This window comes from Diadema setosum, chromosome 1 (genome assembly GCF_964275005.1).
Source record: "Diadema setosum chromosome 1, eeDiaSeto1, whole genome shotgun sequence".
Taxonomy (NCBI): Eukaryota; Metazoa; Echinodermata; class Echinoidea; order Diadematoida; family Diadematidae; genus Diadema; species Diadema setosum.
The window spans coordinates 32,745,461-32,762,489 of record NC_092685.1 but is presented as its reverse complement, the minus strand read 5'-3'; the positions used below and the strand labels follow the sequence as shown (position 1 = coordinate 32,762,489).

The following is a 17,029-nucleotide window of genomic DNA, read 5'->3' as shown; positions in this document are numbered from 1 at the left end:
TATGAAATATTTGCTAGGCACACAAATGAGATAAAGCAGATGGCAGCTGATATGAGTCTGGCAGTATGAAGATATCATCACCATTATAGAAATAGTAGGCCTACAGGTGAACCCTGTTGTAACAAGCTGCTTAGGCCCTCAGAAATTTCTGTTGTACAGTATCAAGTATCTTGTTATATTAAGGATAAAAACAAAATAGTCTGAAAGGAATGGAGTGTGCAAAATTACTTCCTTATATCAGGTATCTCACTGTATCTGACCTGGTTATAACAATGTACCACTGTACAAGCTATATCAAGCTTTTGTAAGTTGCTTGTTTCTCTATTTCATATGTGTTTTGCAGATATGAATATAAGCTGACCAGGGAGTACAACTGGAATGTGAAGAACAAAGCAAGTAGAGGCTATGAAGAAAACTACTTCTTTGTCTTCAGGAAGGGCAAAGGTGTTTTCTACAATGAGTTGGAAACAAGGTACATGTACACACTCTGCAGGAAGCAAATGCATGCTCAAGGGCGTTTATCTTATACCTCATTATGGATGCAATATTACTTGCTATTAAAAGAAACATTGAATAATTCATATACTGTACAGGGGAAACTTGATATAACGAGATGATCGGGACCGACTCGTTTTCCTCGTTATAGCCGATATCTCGTTATATCAGTAGGCATAAAAGAAAGCATAACATAAAGACATTAATGCAGCTGTCATTTGTATGACGCACCTCTTGACCCCCGGGATAGGTGCGTCAAAGTACCAATGTGCGTCATACCTTTTAGGTACCATGACGTACCCTCCGTCACAAAAAGTGACCCACCTCTATGAGACATTGACGCATTAACCAGTCAAAATGGTGACGCACCTCTTCGTGAAAATGACTGACCCTTGACGCACATGTTATTCGCAGTACGTGCCAGACTGGAATGCTGCAGAGCTCTGTGTGCGCTTACGCAATTCGCTGCCTGCGAACTGTGTACACCGAACGGAACTTCGCCCGCCTGAATCCCTGTCGCCTACGGACCCTGGATGTTTACTTCGATCGCCGTGGTACTGTATCCCCATGTTGTGGGCGGCTGGGGAGCGTTAGTATACTAGTACCGTAGCTTAGCTGCACACTGTAGCCAGCTGCCACTACACTCCAGTACCCTGTTTCGATTCGAATCGGGGTAGAAGCGTTCCGTTGTGCAATGTCTGCTTCTTTTTCTCTTCTTCTTCATCCGCTTGTCCCTTGCCTCCCAAGTATGAAATGATTTTTAGAGTGTTGTGTGTGTTTTTTGTAACGTTATTGCATCATTTTTCTGCAAGGAAGAGGTGAGTTTCTGTTCGTGTATTGATGTGCACTGCAGTATGTGCAGGTGAAAAGCGTTCGAACTGTTTTTCCCCGAGTATCGTGGAAGCTCGGATGTATTTCTCGGCCTATCAAAGGAGATCTCATACAACAGAATACATATAACAAACTATTTTCCGGTCAAAATGAATTGATTTCCTTTGTTTTGTATCGTTTATTGACTTGATCCTAAGGATCTTGTCGCAATACCGAGTTTCCAATGTGTATTTATTTTCACCTTATTTTCGCGTAGCTTTCGGTGCTGTAAACTGTTGCTAGGGCCTAAGCCTACTACTAAACTTACCGTTCTCCACTGTCGTTTCTCACACATCGTTTGGTACGATTTCTTCCATTTTATATCACTTTATCCGTTCCCTTTATACTTTGAAGTATTTGACGTAATTCTTTCAAGTGTCTCGCACTGCTATTTTCGTAACGGCGATTTCTCCGCTTTGCTGCAATACTTTTTCGAATCGAAGCAACGAAGTTTGATACCAGCCGCTGTAGTGTGCCGTGTGTTGTCTTTTCTAAATATTTGTGTTGTTGGGAGGTGTTGATACTTTGTATTTGTTATTTATTTTTCTTAATGTTGATAGGAAAAGGCTAAAATGGTCGGCTGAGTGATGTCTGATGGTGATGATGATAACTATGCTGGTGTAAAAAGACGGCTTACTGTGCAGTGAATGCTGAGCGTACGTGCCGTTCGTTCCATTTTACTTTCCCTCTTATTCTTCTTTCCCCCTTACTCTTCTTTTCCTTTCCAAGAATGATAAAAAAAAAGAAATTACATACACCTCACAACAAAATAGAACCACGTGCTACCAACCTTCGTAAAGTTAAATCTAAATGTTCAATATCAGCAAAGAATAAGGGGAAAGCACGAATGACGATAAATTAGAGCGAAGAGATTGTTTAACATGCAGTCTCTTCGGCTCGAAGAAACTTGACACCCCACCCCTCTCCCCTTGTGGAAATTTCCACAAAAGCATGTGCCACACCCAGATGCGTGCCAGACGGAAGAATGCGCGCACTGGAATAAACAGCGTGTAAATATCATGGAAATATCGATCGAAGAACCAGCTCATTAGTTGAATTAAAGGAATCATTGCAAAGATATCGTGATTCTATAGCCTTTCTTTTGGCGCATAGTAGGAAACATCAAACAGTCGAATATAATGTACTTGATCGAATATCTTATGTTCCCTGAACAATAAAAAAAAGATCGATTAATCAGTCAATTAAAAATGCAGCTGAGCCAGAAATACTTAAAAGGTCTCGTATGCCCAGAGAAATTCACTACGAGTAGGTTCAATGAGATGCAGTCATCACCTGGTTAGACAACAAAATCATGACAATTAATTTCAGTTCACGCTCATGATAACTGCTTATCACTTATCAAAGTTTTGGCTATCAACATTCGTTCGTAGGTGTTTTTTGTTTGTTTTGTATGTTTTTCCTCGTGAAAGACGTAATGATTTCTTCGTATCGAACGTAGACTGCATGTTTACCGTTTATCCAAACAGTAGGCGCCTAGGCGTACTTTCTGAATATATTCAGAAATTTCTATCAACATTTTAAATATATTACAAGACTCCCAAATACCAGTTGAAAAAAATTAAGAAATCGAATTTTTTAGATATGAACAACAACAACAACAACAAAAAAATGCGTAGAAAAAAACCACTTCAACCTCGAATGACTTCGAATTTCTCTAAACCGTTCCCTAGTTCATGGACATCCCATAGAAACGCGTGTTTTGATATTCACGTTGCTATGGCAAACTATCTAGTTTCGCGAAACTACGGCCTGGCCACAGTAATTTTTCCGTAACCTCCCGCCTCCCCTTCCCCGATTCGAAAACAGCTTGATTGAAGCCCCTGCCTATTTAAACACGAACCTTATTAAACCCAAGTTAGGTACATGGTTTATATGGCTAGTGTTTAAATAGAATTTACTATTTTAAGTTAATGCAGGTTTTAATAGACTCTCAGTAATGTTAGTTCCATAATCGTTTGTATGTGTTTTGGGGCCTGGCCTCTGCCATGCCTCGCCTTCTGTATACGTATGTACGCGTGTACTGTATGTATACATGTACCACATGGTCGACATCACGCACGTGGTTTTGCTGCAGGTTCCACGGTCGACGGTCGATGCTACACTACAGTGAATGCGATTGAAGGATAGCGAGCTTCGCGATGCCGCGGGCTGTACGTGATGATTTCAATCACAAATCGTGTTTGGTAGTGTGGTTTTGGAGCAAATTTGTACTCAAACTTTCTGAAAAGACCTTTAGTCTGACATCAGATAGAAAAAGAAGACATACGAGAATGAAGTGAGTATCAGTATGTTATAATAAAACTGATTGAAAATTGTGTCATTTTCGCGTTTCCAGGAGCCGGTGAATTCGGCCGACTCGCGATCGCGAGTTTGTTTTATTCTGTTACGGAGGGATACCATGCCCCATGCAAGAAGCCTCGCAAAATTACATGACGGTCCCATTAACGAACCTTTTGACACACTCTGGTTAAATGACCGACTATGACGCACATAATGGGTCAGTATTGTGACGGACATTTTGCTCCCGTGACGGCACCACGCGTCATCAAATTGGTGGTACTTGACGCGACCATGACGCACATTTCCCGGGGGTCAAGAGGTGCGTCATACAAATGACAGCTGCATAATTTGCACATGTGGGACTACCCATCATCTTTCAATCAATACTGATAACTTGGTAATGTGTGTGTGAGGGAATTACTCACCTTTATGGGTAAGAAGATGTTTTTCGCCAATGAAATCCAATATCAAGAATGTATTTCTTATTAATTGTAGATGTTTGAATTTGTAAATTTATATAGCTTGCGACTGTGTCAAGATCGTCTGTGGATTGGTATGTGGTTATGGCAGGGCTCCACACTAACGTTTATTTTTGGTGGCCCAAAGGCAAACATCCGACCTTTTTTGGTGGCCCGATCAGGTAACAAAATTCTTCATTTCTGAAATTTTGGTGGCCCGACGTGCGTTTTTGGTGGCCCCTGGCCACCGTTAGTGTCGAGCCCTGGTTGTGGTATGGGTGTGTGTTGTGTGTGGAAAGCTTGAATATGGTCTGCACAATGTTGTGTGTGTATGTGACACATTCTATATTCATGTACATTATGACTGCGTGTGTGAAGATGGGGAATTCCCTACGCAGAAAGCCAATCACAGCATCAGATATTGCCTCACACCTGCTAAACGTCATGATGATGTCATGTATACATACAGCCGTCCCCCCACATTTTCTGCATGTATCAGTGCGCACACACACACATACACGTACAACATGCAGTGCTAACTGGAGTGCACTGAAGAAAATATGTGTGTACAAGACAGTTTTTGGCACATCGAGATTTACAATCTCGGAACATGATAGCACAGGCGAAGTAAAGCTTTACCCGAAGACATTTTGCTTTACCTTGCTATAACAGGTTTGATTGGCTATGTTTTTCCTTGTTTGGAAATCACAAAATTTATCTCGTTATAGCAGTTATTTCGTTATAGCCGATCTCGCTATAAGAGTAGCATTTTACATAGACTTGTGTGGAAGGAAATTTGGGACCGGGGAAATTTCCTCGTAATAACCGATATCTCGTTATAGCAGTGTTCATTATACCAAGTTTCCCCTGTATATGCTATCAAAACCTGAGTGTATGTCAGTAAAACTTCTTTGAAGGGAGAATGCCAAAAAGTTGATAATAATTGAGATTGCAAGTATTGTATGCATAGACATAGTATCAGCCAGTGGCCTGCATGGTTTTTATGAAAGTAAGTATGATATGTTACTGTGTATGTATTATGAATACAAGTTGTCCCTGTTTGTCCCTGTTTGTGTCACATTTTCATAGTTTTTAGTGACCTATCTTGTGTGCATGCTATAACGTGCCAAAAAGCCCTTTTTGAAGAAAAAAAAAAATGTTGACACATTTAGTTTGCTTTTTGTTCTTAATTTCAGGGTGAGGCTGAGCAAGAGGAGAGTGAAGGAAGGTCCCTCCAGTAACTCAGTCCTGGTGGTCAAACATAGGGAGCTTACTGACCCGGAATCAAACATGCAGGTCAGATGATGATTTCATATCATGGGGATGGCAGAGGAGTAGAAGAGATTACTTGACTGTTCAGTCTTTTAAGTCTGCTATCACTGTAATCACAAAATACAATTAAATGCAAAAGTTCTGATATTTATGCCTCCGCCACAGTGTCGCTGGAGGCATTATTCTTCTGTTACTTCTTATGAAGTCCTGTGTTACTGAACATTCACATGTCAACAAATCACCCGACACAATTGCCTCAAGTAATTTGGCAATTATTTAGAATTTAAAGGAAAAAAAAAGAGACATGACAAGGTTTGAACATTCACAATGATGCTCAATATTGAGCAAGGATGACATAATCTTGTGGATCAACATGATGTCTGTAGGTACGCTGTGTGATTTCGTCAAATGCATGGTATTTGTGTGTGTCATGTTTTTTTTAACATGGACTGCATGATCAGCCGAAAGTTGCAAAGCCTGTAATCATAATAGCGCTCAGCACCTGCAGTGAAAATGTTGCCCAAGGGAAATTCCCCCAAGCCATCTAGCTCTTTGTTTCCACCACTACCAACAAGTGATAATGGTGTATATCAAGTAATTATTGATCAGTTTATTTTTGAAGTGATTCGATTGCATATTTAGATGAGATGTTGGAAAAGTGTGTCAACATACTGATAAAATAACCACATATATCCATTCATTTGCTTATGAGACATGCGACTTAATTTATCTTTCAGTTTAGTCCAAAGGTCTTTGTATCAGAATAAAGGGTAAAAATTAGGGGGGGGGGGGACACACACACATTAAATGAAGTGGTAACAACACTAGTACAAATTAACTTTCAGGAAAGTCAACACCTTTTCTCGGGTGCATGTTGAATAATGTGAGCTTTATTTGTGGCATGAGATATTATTTTGAGCTCTCCAAACTTTATTTCCAGTGTTATGTAAAAACAAAATGCCATAAATGGGTAATCTGCATGATGATCTTCAAATTTATTTTGATTTAGGATATCCGAATGAACCAACTGGAGAATGTGCCACAAGAGGAGGAAGAGGAGGAGGAGGAGGAGACTCTACTGGAGACGGCCGAAGAAGGGGAGGGGGAGGAGGAGGAGGAAGAGGGCAGAGCAGAGGAAGGAGAGGCAGGCGAGGCTGAGAGTGGAGAGGAGGAGGAAGACGAGGACAGGGAGAAGCAGCAGGAATTTGGTGAGAGGATGAAATAGAATCAGATAAATCTTGTAGATGGTATCCTATTTTACACAGAGCTGCTTTGCTGATGAGAATGGAATATTAAAAGAAACTAGTGTGTACTTTGTGTAATTGCAAACTGATTTGGAAACTCGTTTCATTTCATACTTGTGTGGAGCAGCTTGGGAGGCATTCTCTTAGCAGGGATCAGAAATATATACAAAATATTTAGTCATTTAACACATGGCTGTTGGTGACCCATCTTATGTTTAAACATGGGATGAACCATATATGGATTACAGTTAAAAATTTGTCCATATTTGAATCCTTACAGTGACCAAAATATTGGTCATATTATGAAGCTTTTTTTTTTTCTCCATAAATATTACTCTGTGTTCTGTCCAGAATTTTGATTTTGTTCCCCTTTCTCTATGCCCTCAAAAATGGGAGGAAAATGCTACATCATTGAAAAGATGGTCCCACCAAGGCAAATGAAATCATGGTTTTGAAATGATTTTTGTCCCCGCCGAACGAGTTCGAGCAGGGGACTATGAAACGGGCTCCGTACGTGTGTGTGTCCGTGTGTCCGTCCGTCCGTGTGTCCGTGTGTGCGTCCGTGTGTGATCAAAATGTTCAAAATGCTACTCCTTCGCCATTTCTAACCCGATTTTGATTCTGTTTGCTTTATATGATAGCACTACATGGGAGCTTTGAAACTTCTATACAGAATTTCAGTTGTGACCTTTGACCTTGACCTTTGACCTATATTGTACATTTTGCTTCAAAATGCTACTCCTTCGCCATTTCTAACCCGATTTTGATTCCGTTTGCCTTATATGATGGCACTAGGTGAGGGCTTCAAAACTTCTACACAGAATTTTGACCTTTGACTTCTTTGACCTTTGACCTTGATTTTTGACCTATATTGTACATTGCCTACAAAATGCTACTCCTTCGCCATTTGTAACCCGATTTTGATTCCGTTTGCTTTATGTGATGGCACTAGGTGAGGGCTTCAAAACTTCTACACAGAATTTTGACCTTTGACTTCTTTGACCTTTGACCTTGATTTTTGACCTGTATTGTACATTTTCCTACCAAATGCTACTCCCTCGCCATTTCTAACCCGATTTCGATTCCGTTTGCTTTATGTGATGGCACTAGGTGAGGGCTTCAAAACTTCTACACAGAATTTTGACCTTTGACTTCTTTGACCTTTGACCTTGATTTTTTTACCTATATTGTACATTGGCTACAAAATGCTACTCCTTCGCCATTTCTAACCCGATTTCGATTCCGTTTGCTTTATGTGATGGCACTAGGTGAGGGCTTCAAAACTTCTACATAGCATTTTGACCTTTGACCTCTTTGACCTTTGATCTTCATCTTTTTACCTATATTGTACATTTTGCTACTGAATGCTACATCCGGCAGGGACATATATTACGCACCGCGTAATTTCTACTTTTCCTTGTTTTTAATTTATTTTTTTTATGGCGGTAAGTGAAAATAGCCCCTTCCCTCCCGCCAATGCTTATTTTGACTTTAGCACAAGTTTGGGAGCTATTGTGGCTCATTGGACAAGATTGCAGATTATCAATAACAATATACCTGGTTCAAGTCCCCTAGAAGCAGCAATTGTGCCCCTAGGCAAGGCACTTTATCCTTTATCTAAAAACTAAAAATCATCAATCATGTGGTTGCTTCAATATTCCTTAGCAGTCATATGAAACTATTAATTAAATCCAGTTGTATAAAGCATGCACAGTGTGCACCATACAAAATGTATCAATTGAAAATATGTTCTTTCATTTTATCCAGATGGTGATCAAGAGGATGAGGAGATCGCTGGGAATGGTGAGGAAGTGGAGCAAGAGGAGGCCCAGGAAGAAGAGGAGGAGTATGAGGAGATGGAGGAGGAGGAGGAAGCCCAGGCAGGGAGTGAGCAGGAGGTGGCCAGCGAAAATGAAGAAAGGGAGGAAGCGAAAGAGGAAGAGGAGGAGGAAGAGGAGGAGGAAGAGGAAGAGGATGATGAGGAACGTGGAAAGAGGGAAGACCGGGATGAGGAGGAGATCTTTGGTGGAGTCAGCAGTGGTGAGGAGGAGCAGGAAGGCCATGAAGAGGAGGAAGATGAGCAAGAACAGGAACAAGAAAGTGAAGCTGAATCACCAGTGGCTAGCGATAGCGATTGAACTTTCTGCTGAATACTTAATACATTGTACTTTGACTCAAACTTTGGTGCGAAAATCACATTGCATTGCCCAAAATGTGTGGTTTTATGCTCTCATGTGACCAGTTCTCAGCATGCCTACCCACTTTTATATAGAATGAGCAAGGGGTAGCAGTGTGAATTAGAGGTTGTGCTTGTATGGTTGTAAATTTGGATGGTCCAATACATCAGATATTAGTGAACATAACTTAAAGTTCAACCAACCTACATAACCACAGAATTGGCAAGCATTTGCTCACCTGCACACTGATGCATACTGTTTTCGCTGTTATTTTCGCGCACGAGGAGGCCATAGACATTTTCACTAGATGTTATTTTTGCGAATTGACGCTGCCGCTTACTAAATGGACAAGTGTTACCTAGCGCTTGGAGACATTTTTGCGATCCAAATGTGATTCCTGAAATTTGCGAAAATAACAGCTTATGCAGTACTTTGAGCATAAACTCTTGTGCACATGCTCACACCCAGACTACATCGGACATCATGCTGCAAGCAACCAAACCACACACCACTACATTCAAATCACTCCAGTCCACAAACTTAATATTACATTGGTGGCATTTTGTATTTTGTGGTGGTAAATGAGCACTGAAATTTACCGGTCCAGCATGTTGCCTCTTTGTGAATATTATTGGCGTTTTGCCTCACTGATGGATGGAAACATGTCAAGTGCAACTTTTACTGGAATGGCTTTAAGTATGTGTATTTTCAAATTCACCCAAGAAACTGATAATGAGCTATCCAGATTACCTGTTTATAATACATATGTTCCAAAAATAAGATCTAGGTGACATTTTAACTGTTGCCATGTTAGGCAAGTCTCGGGCAAGCTCACTTTAACAGTCTTTTGCCACATGGTGGTGGTGTCAAAGTTAAATGATATATGAATGCATGCTGCCACATATGAAGACAGATGAGTCAACTGACCAGTATGTAGGTCATGTATGGCTTTTGAGTACAGTATCCCTTAGTCACAAAGCAGTTTTTCAGTCCTAGAAGTGGCCACTCAAAATGTTGAAAATGCTTTTGAGGCCTTAATTACTTTTTCATGTGACATGGCACAAACATTAAAACTACTGGCAGTATAAGCTGCTGCAATGGTTTTTGAAGACTATTACTGTATATGTGCACCAGGAATTCCCTGTTGTCAAGTCCTCTTTGTCCAAGTGGGACTTTGTCCAAGACTGAAGTAGACAAATCTTTTTTCAGTGAGGATTATACATATTCTAAATTGAGGACATCGCTCTTCATCTATCTTTGAGCAGAGTGGTGAATAAATGGCGTCTCAGAGAGCATTAGAAATGTTTGACATTTGATGTGCGAAGAGAGAAAAAGAGAGCAGCTCACGTGTGAATCATGCACTATGCTTTAAAACTCCAGGAAAAGAAGCACCTCTGTACATATTAGTAAAGTTCATTGCATTTCATGAGTAACATGAAATTTTTATGTACATATACTTATAGGATTGATGCAAGTCCACAAAATGTACATAAATCAAGGTATGTGAAATAAAAAGTTAAACCAAGCATTAATTTTATTTTGTATGCTTTCATTTCTTGGGGGAGGAAATTCAAAGAGCTTTGAGTGATATGGATACACTATTCCAAGATAAACATTGTACAGTAAACCTCTTGTAAGTCAACATCACATAAGTCAACAAATCATAGCAATGTAATGAAAAAAATATTGATTTCTTCATTCATTTTTTTTTTTTTTTTTTTTTTTTTTTTTTTTTTTTTTTTTTTTTTTTTTTTTTACTTCAGAAAGTATGTTGATGTTCAGGTAAGATGACAGATTTTCTCTGGTCCCCTGTATGTGGACTTGCACAAGGTTTACTGTACAGTTGTACTACAGCTTAAGATTGTTGTTTTTTAAATGCATGTACAAATAACATGAAAGTAATATATGCATTGCAGATAGTAATTAAACTTGATACAACTGATTTGATCATGACCAGCTTTATGAAAATATTCTTGCCAAAATGTAAATGACACTCAATGAAGGAAAACCACATGTACATGTACTTCTTAACGTGTAAGTTGTGTGAAAAGGGGGATGTCAAAGTATCTAAATAAGTTACTAGGTGAAAATTGTCTTGGTGACATGTAATGATTTCACAAGAGTTTACAGAAGAGGTATCATCTTGTTTGATACGACCCATGATACCCATCCCACAGATTTGTGACTAGACTTCTGACTGCATTTTTGTCTATTCAGACTTGGAGTTTGAAAGACTACCCTGAAACATCCCTGTTCCTTACTCTCATCCCCACCCTTGCTGGCTGTAATGACATCCTGTGACAGACATTTACTTCAAGTCTTCTGCATTCTTCTGGGCACCAGTCCAAATTCCTGGCAAGAGAGTGGCAGTTTGGATGAATCATCTTCTAGAAAGTCCCAGAGTGATAGGCATTAATACTTACTTGAATGCATTATGTTTCTCTAGCCATTAATGCCATGTGTCTGCATCCATTACACATAAGAATGTACATAGGATTGAACCCACAATCCTCTAATCAAAAAGTCCAGTTTCAAAACCAACACACCACATGATGCCTCTGTGTGGTGTACAACTTTGTGCCCTCAGCTTTCAAATGACAACTCTACTCAGAGCCCATCTGTATGATGTGGTATTGGCCAGTTCCCCCATGGGACCTCTGTTGGTATTGTCATCTCTGGGAATCTGTGAGCCTCAGCTGTGACAGTATGTGGCTCTTCCTTGTCTCTGCAATAAAGCCATTGCTGATCATCTCCTCCAGTATAATGTGCACCTTCTCCAAATTCAACATGATCTGTACATTTTTTGGTTAAGTACACAACACTTTTATGCAAGCAATAGAAACATAGGTGTGACTTGACTCTTGATAGGATTGTAATCTTCTTGTTGGAGTATTTCGACCCACAGCTGTATTTTTTTTTTCACTCTGGGTAGCCATTACATGTATTCTGACAGGAAAATTATTTACATCAAGGTGCAAATGTATATATAATTTGCATGTAAGACATTTGGTGTATACATTCTTTTTTTTTAATATAAAAGCTGCATCTGGAAATGCACGCCCTGTAATTTCAAACTTGTATTGGTTCACATAATCAAGAAATCATCACATTTTCCACATCACTAGACACGTTAGTACCAGGTATACCTGGCACCAATACAGCGTATACAGTACGTATAAGTGATATGGAAAATATGTTCTTTTTGCAGCATTTTATTTACACTAATAGCAACCTGCCTACAGAAATGGGCCTAAAACATGGACTTTCAACTGACCAAGACTGATATTAGTTGTGGCCTGATGGTTAAGCATCATCTAAACAAACATCATAAACTTCATAATGCAGAGTCAAAAATTTCCTCATAATCAAGAACAACTGTATGGGTATGATGACTATTACGAGCATAGAGTAACAAAATACTGTGGCTCTCTCCAATTAAAATGTTTGTTTGTTTTGGGGTTTTTTTCACACGGACAAATACCACACACATAGAGAGCTTTGGCAAGATCACACACATTCACTTGAACCTGATCAACCGACCAGAGCTCTGTGAGACTGTGGTAAAAAGGATACATCAAAGTTCGTCTACACAGGGGGGAAAAAAAAAGAAGAAACAATCAAAATATTGATGAGATTTTACTCAAAATGAAAACACACTGTAGTACTATGGAGCGAAAGCCATAACAGATTCCACAAGCTCAGATAATATCTTATCAAAATTATGCTAGAATAATAATACAAATTAGAAAATCAAATTTGCAAAGAAAGCTGTAGCTGTCAGACTGTATAATCTAATAGGGCATCCTAGTGATTATGTGAGATATTTGATGTTTGATAACCTTGGTATTCATCAACTTTTTTAGGAGTATCAGTAAGACTGGCAAAAACACAAAATGGGCATGACAACTTAATCAGTGGCACTCATAACAGGTGGTATGTTGTAACAAAAGACAATGTGATTAATTTGTAAACTTACCATTCTAGGAAAATAGCTGTTTAGAATCTCTACAAAAAGTTGAATGAATTCCAGTATCGCTAGTTCGTTCTGAGGTAAAGAATAACACAAAATGAAAGGCATAAAAGTGGGCAAGAAAACATCATAGATTAAAGTCACATGAAACTTGAAGTTACCAAGTCCTGCTGTATACAGATATCTCTGAGATTATGACAGTTCATGACAATAAATGCATGTACCACTGATATTTTAAAAATATACTTTGCAGAGTTACATTTGTGCAGTGCAAGCAACTAAAATTGTCTATAAGCAGCTAGAGTCAACCTTGCTTAACCCTAACTAGGCCGGCTATTTAGGTAGATCATAGAGCCGAGGGGAGGGGGGGGGGCCTCCCAGGCCCCCCCCCCCCCCCCGATCTCGGCCGTCGACCGCGTGATCGCGACGAAAATTGGCACACTGATTGCCTATGACATAATCTACGGTACCACAAAGTTAAATTTTTAAAAAATTATCATTTATGCTAAATTATGCTAATTTATGCATAATGATACATGAAATCAGACAATTTGGTATAAATCACTAAATAAAGCTCAAAAAAAATTTTCTTAGGTATTTTATTGTTTTTTGAATTTCTTATGTACTTCTGTTTTTTTGAGTTTATGTTTTTCATTGTTTTTTCAATGACACTTGTCCGTGACATTGTTCCAAACAAGAAAATATGCTATTAATTGATTTTAATCAATAAAACCCCAAAATAATCATGCTTTTATGAAATTTGCCTGTAAGCACTGTTTGCATGGAAATTGTACACAAATTCATGTTTTTGAGCAATTTTTGGTCTGACATACAGGTACATATTTATGCGCAACTTCGCAACCGCGTGCCCGGGCATCGCAAATTTGGTGTCAAAAGATGCGGGAGACTCAAAAGAAAACAGTCATGAAACTTCGCTGCGATAGCTTTTCGCGTTAGCGATACATCGCGCAGAATGTCGAGGGGGGGGGCCTAGTTAGGGTTAAGTCAACCTCACATAAGAATCATCGCCTAAGTCGAAGGTCTTTTCAAGTCCTCTTCTCTTTATATTCTATTGATTTTAATCTCCCAAGTCAAGTTTTCTCTAATTCCAATCTATTTCTTTAGTCCAAATAGATTCGATTTGGGCAAGGTTGAGTGTACTTGTCAGGGGTGTATCCAGAATTTTTTTTTTTTTTTTTTGGGGGGGGGGGGGTCGTGATCATAATTTTTTGGACCTTTTTGCAATGAAAGATAGTATGCTAAGAAAATATGGCAAGGCGCATACGCGTGCATTCGAATGTCCCTGATAATACTAGCTAGGCCATACACAGGAAAATCGGGGGGGGGGGGGGGGGGGGCAAGAGTATGTTCAATATTTATGGAAAACACTGTACACAAAGCGAGGGAGCAGATGAGCAGGATGAGAGTGTGGGCCAACACAAAGGATATTTTTCATTTTTAGAACTAAAATTCAACAATGTGGTGCACTTTTTTGGGGGAAATATTTGGAAAGTTGTTAATCAAAAAGCAAGAAATATACTACAGTGTATATAGATATTCAAGGATAATCTGAATGGCTAAATTGAGTGGTCTGTCACCATTTTTCCCATACATCTTCACTGTTTGCTAATAAGTCAGGGGAGATGGACAGAAGGGGAGGGTGTGGGAGGGGCTTTTGCACTCTTAGAACTGAAATTCAACGATCTGGTGCATACTGCGGGGGTCAATATTCTATCAAAAATGTAAGAAAAATCAATATTCATAAGAACTATGTAAAGGGCAAAATTGTGGTGTCTGACATATTTTTCTTTACACCATGTCTGCATCCTTTCACTGTGTACTATCAAAGTCTAAGAAGATGGACCGAAGGGGGAGGGTGTGGGCCCACAGAAAGGTGATTTTTCAATTTTTGAACTGAAATCTAACGATCTGGTGCATTCTTATTCGGGAAATATTTAGAAAATTATCAATCAAAAAGTAAGAAAAATAGATATTCAAGGATATTAAGAATGGCTAAATTGAGGGGTCTGTCACCTCTCTTTTTTCCGCATACTTGCGTCTTTACTGTGTGCTACAAAGTCAGGGGAGATACAGGCCTACAGAAGGGGATGGTGTGTCCCCCTCCCTCAAGGGGAGCTTTTGCATTTTAGAACTGGAATTCAATGATCTGGATGCATACTTTGGGGGTTAATATTCACACAAACAGAAAAAAAAAATAAGAAAAAATAATATTTAACAACAATGTGAAGGGCTAAACTGTGGTGTCTGGCACCTTCTTCTTTAAACCACGTTGACGTCCTTTCACTGTGTACTATCAAAGTCTATGGAGATGGACCAAAGGGGGAGGGTGTGGGAGGGGGAATTTCCCTCCCACATGAGAAATTTTTTGCATTTTGATAACTGAAATTGAACGATCCGGTGTACACTTGTGGTAGAATATGTTTCGCAAGAACAATGTGAATGTCGTCTATGTCACCTCATTTTCCGCGTGTGTGTCTTCACTTTTTCAGTGGAGATAGACCAAATGGGGGTTGGGGGGTTGGAAAGGGGTAATTCCCTCCCACATGAGGGCTCTTTCGTATATTTAGGACTGAAATTGAATGATCTGGTGCACACTTTGGTTGAATCTTTGTATAATTGTCAATCAAAAAGGTAGAACAAGGAATGTTCAAGACTAATCTATATGGTATCTTTCACCTCTTTTTCCTTGTCTGCGTCTTCAATGGGGATGTGTACCAAGTCTGTGGGGATGGACAGACCTGGAGGATGGTGTTATCCCCCCCCCCCCCCTTCCACATGAGGGAGCTTTTACATGTATTATTTAGACTTGAATTCAACTTTCTGCAGCACATTTTCTGGGGGAATATTAAGAATATTGTTATTTTTCGATAAAAAAAGGTGAAAAACAAATATTCAGCACAATGAAAGTGTCGGAATTGAGTTTTTCCCAGTCACTAGCTGTCACTATATACGGAGGTGGAAAGGGCTGGGAGGGGATGGGAGGGGTTCCCCTCTCACACAAGGGAGCTTAGAAACTGCATTTTACAATTGTAATTCAATGGTCTGGTGCATACTTTTGGTGGAAAATTTCAGAAACATTTCAATAAAAAAAGGTAAGAAGATGAATATTGAGGGATAATCTGAATGGCTAAAGCATGGAATCTGTCACGTCTTTTTCCACTTGTGTGCCTTTGTAGTCTATGGAGGTACATAGCACTAGAGCTCACTGACAGTAACGAAGCTGCAAGGTAGCCTATGTGAGTTCAAACAGTACTAAAGTACTGACCTGACTGGCGTGCAGTTCAACTGCTTGTGACATGTCTAGGTTTGTGTTGCTGTTCATCACAAAGTAGGTCTAGCCTATAGAGGAAAGGCGGCACAAAACGCGAGTAACTTTCAGCCAGTTGTGCGCGATAAGTTACTGGGAAACACGAAAATTGATTGCAGCGCGTCTTGAAGCAGATGGCAGACTCAGTGTCACACTGTCAGAATGGCTGAAATTGGGTTAGAACAGGGAGGTGTAAGAAAAGGAGAGACAACTCCTGCTCTCCTTTGAAGGATGTGCGGCACCGCCGAGAAGTTATGCGCTTAACTACAGGTGGAAATCAGGTGCTTTGACAAAAGAGAGCATCAATAATCGGGACTAGTGCTCTCACATCTAGAAATACTTGCCCCCACTGCATTTTGCTCTCTCTCTTTCAATGTGATGGCAACAATGAATTTGTGTACCTTGAATTGGAGCAGCAAATCAAAATGCAGTGTACAACTGACAATTTTAACAGCAAATAGTTTAAAAGCACGCTGGTGCACGCTTTAGCGGAGTACTTTATCTGAAAGATCAAAATATCCCAGATTAAAGGATAGAAAACTAACATGCGGAAATGTGCGCATTATAGAAAAATATTAGGTTTTTAAGAGGGCCTAATTTTCATTTCATTTCGATTTGCGCATTACGAAGAAACTAGAAATACATGTTTATAATATTGAATTCTTTCCTAAACTACTCTTAATCAATTCCAGTATTTCATTTAAAATCTTACGGTGGAATAAAGCTTGTAATTCAACGAAAGGTGAAATGCGTTCTTCATCTCCGAACTTCGCCTTACAACTAGAGCGGTGCAGAGCATGACTCAAAGCCTATAGTGGAATGCTAGACATCCCATTGTAATGCTTTGAAACCAAACATGTGTTTGCATGAATTACGAACGAGTTGTCTCTCCTTTTCTTACACCTCCCTGGTTA

At 39.5% G+C, this 17,029-nt stretch overlaps 2 protein-coding genes across 2 annotated transcripts in view; one reads left to right on the top strand and one right to left on the bottom strand.

The window, feature by feature from the left end:
* LOC140235530 (RNA polymerase II-associated factor 1 homolog) overlaps positions 1 to 10,349 on the top strand; it is a 30,505-nt gene extending 20,156 nt beyond the window's left edge. The window contains exons 10-13 of the mRNA XM_072315557.1: positions 344 to 472; positions 5,321 to 5,420; positions 6,406 to 6,604; positions 8,408 to 10,349. Coding sequence (XP_072171658.1) covers positions 344 to 472; positions 5,321 to 5,420; positions 6,406 to 6,604; positions 8,408 to 8,778 — 799 coding nt within the window. The 3' untranslated portion in view covers positions 8,779 to 10,349. The remainder of the gene's footprint in view (positions 1 to 343; positions 473 to 5,320; positions 5,421 to 6,405; positions 6,605 to 8,407) is intronic.
* LOC140235540 (AP-4 complex subunit sigma-1-like) overlaps positions 10,244 to 17,029 on the bottom strand; it is a 27,478-nt gene continuing 20,692 nt past the window's right edge. The window contains exons 4-6 of the mRNA XM_072315563.1: positions 12,794 to 12,862; positions 12,391 to 12,402; positions 10,244 to 11,609 (exon numbers count right to left, since the gene is read on the bottom strand). Of these exons, the coding sequence (XP_072171664.1) occupies positions 11,487 to 11,609; positions 12,391 to 12,402; positions 12,794 to 12,862 (204 nt within the window). The 3' untranslated portion in view covers positions 10,244 to 11,486. The remainder of the gene's footprint in view (positions 11,610 to 12,390; positions 12,403 to 12,793; positions 12,863 to 17,029) is intronic.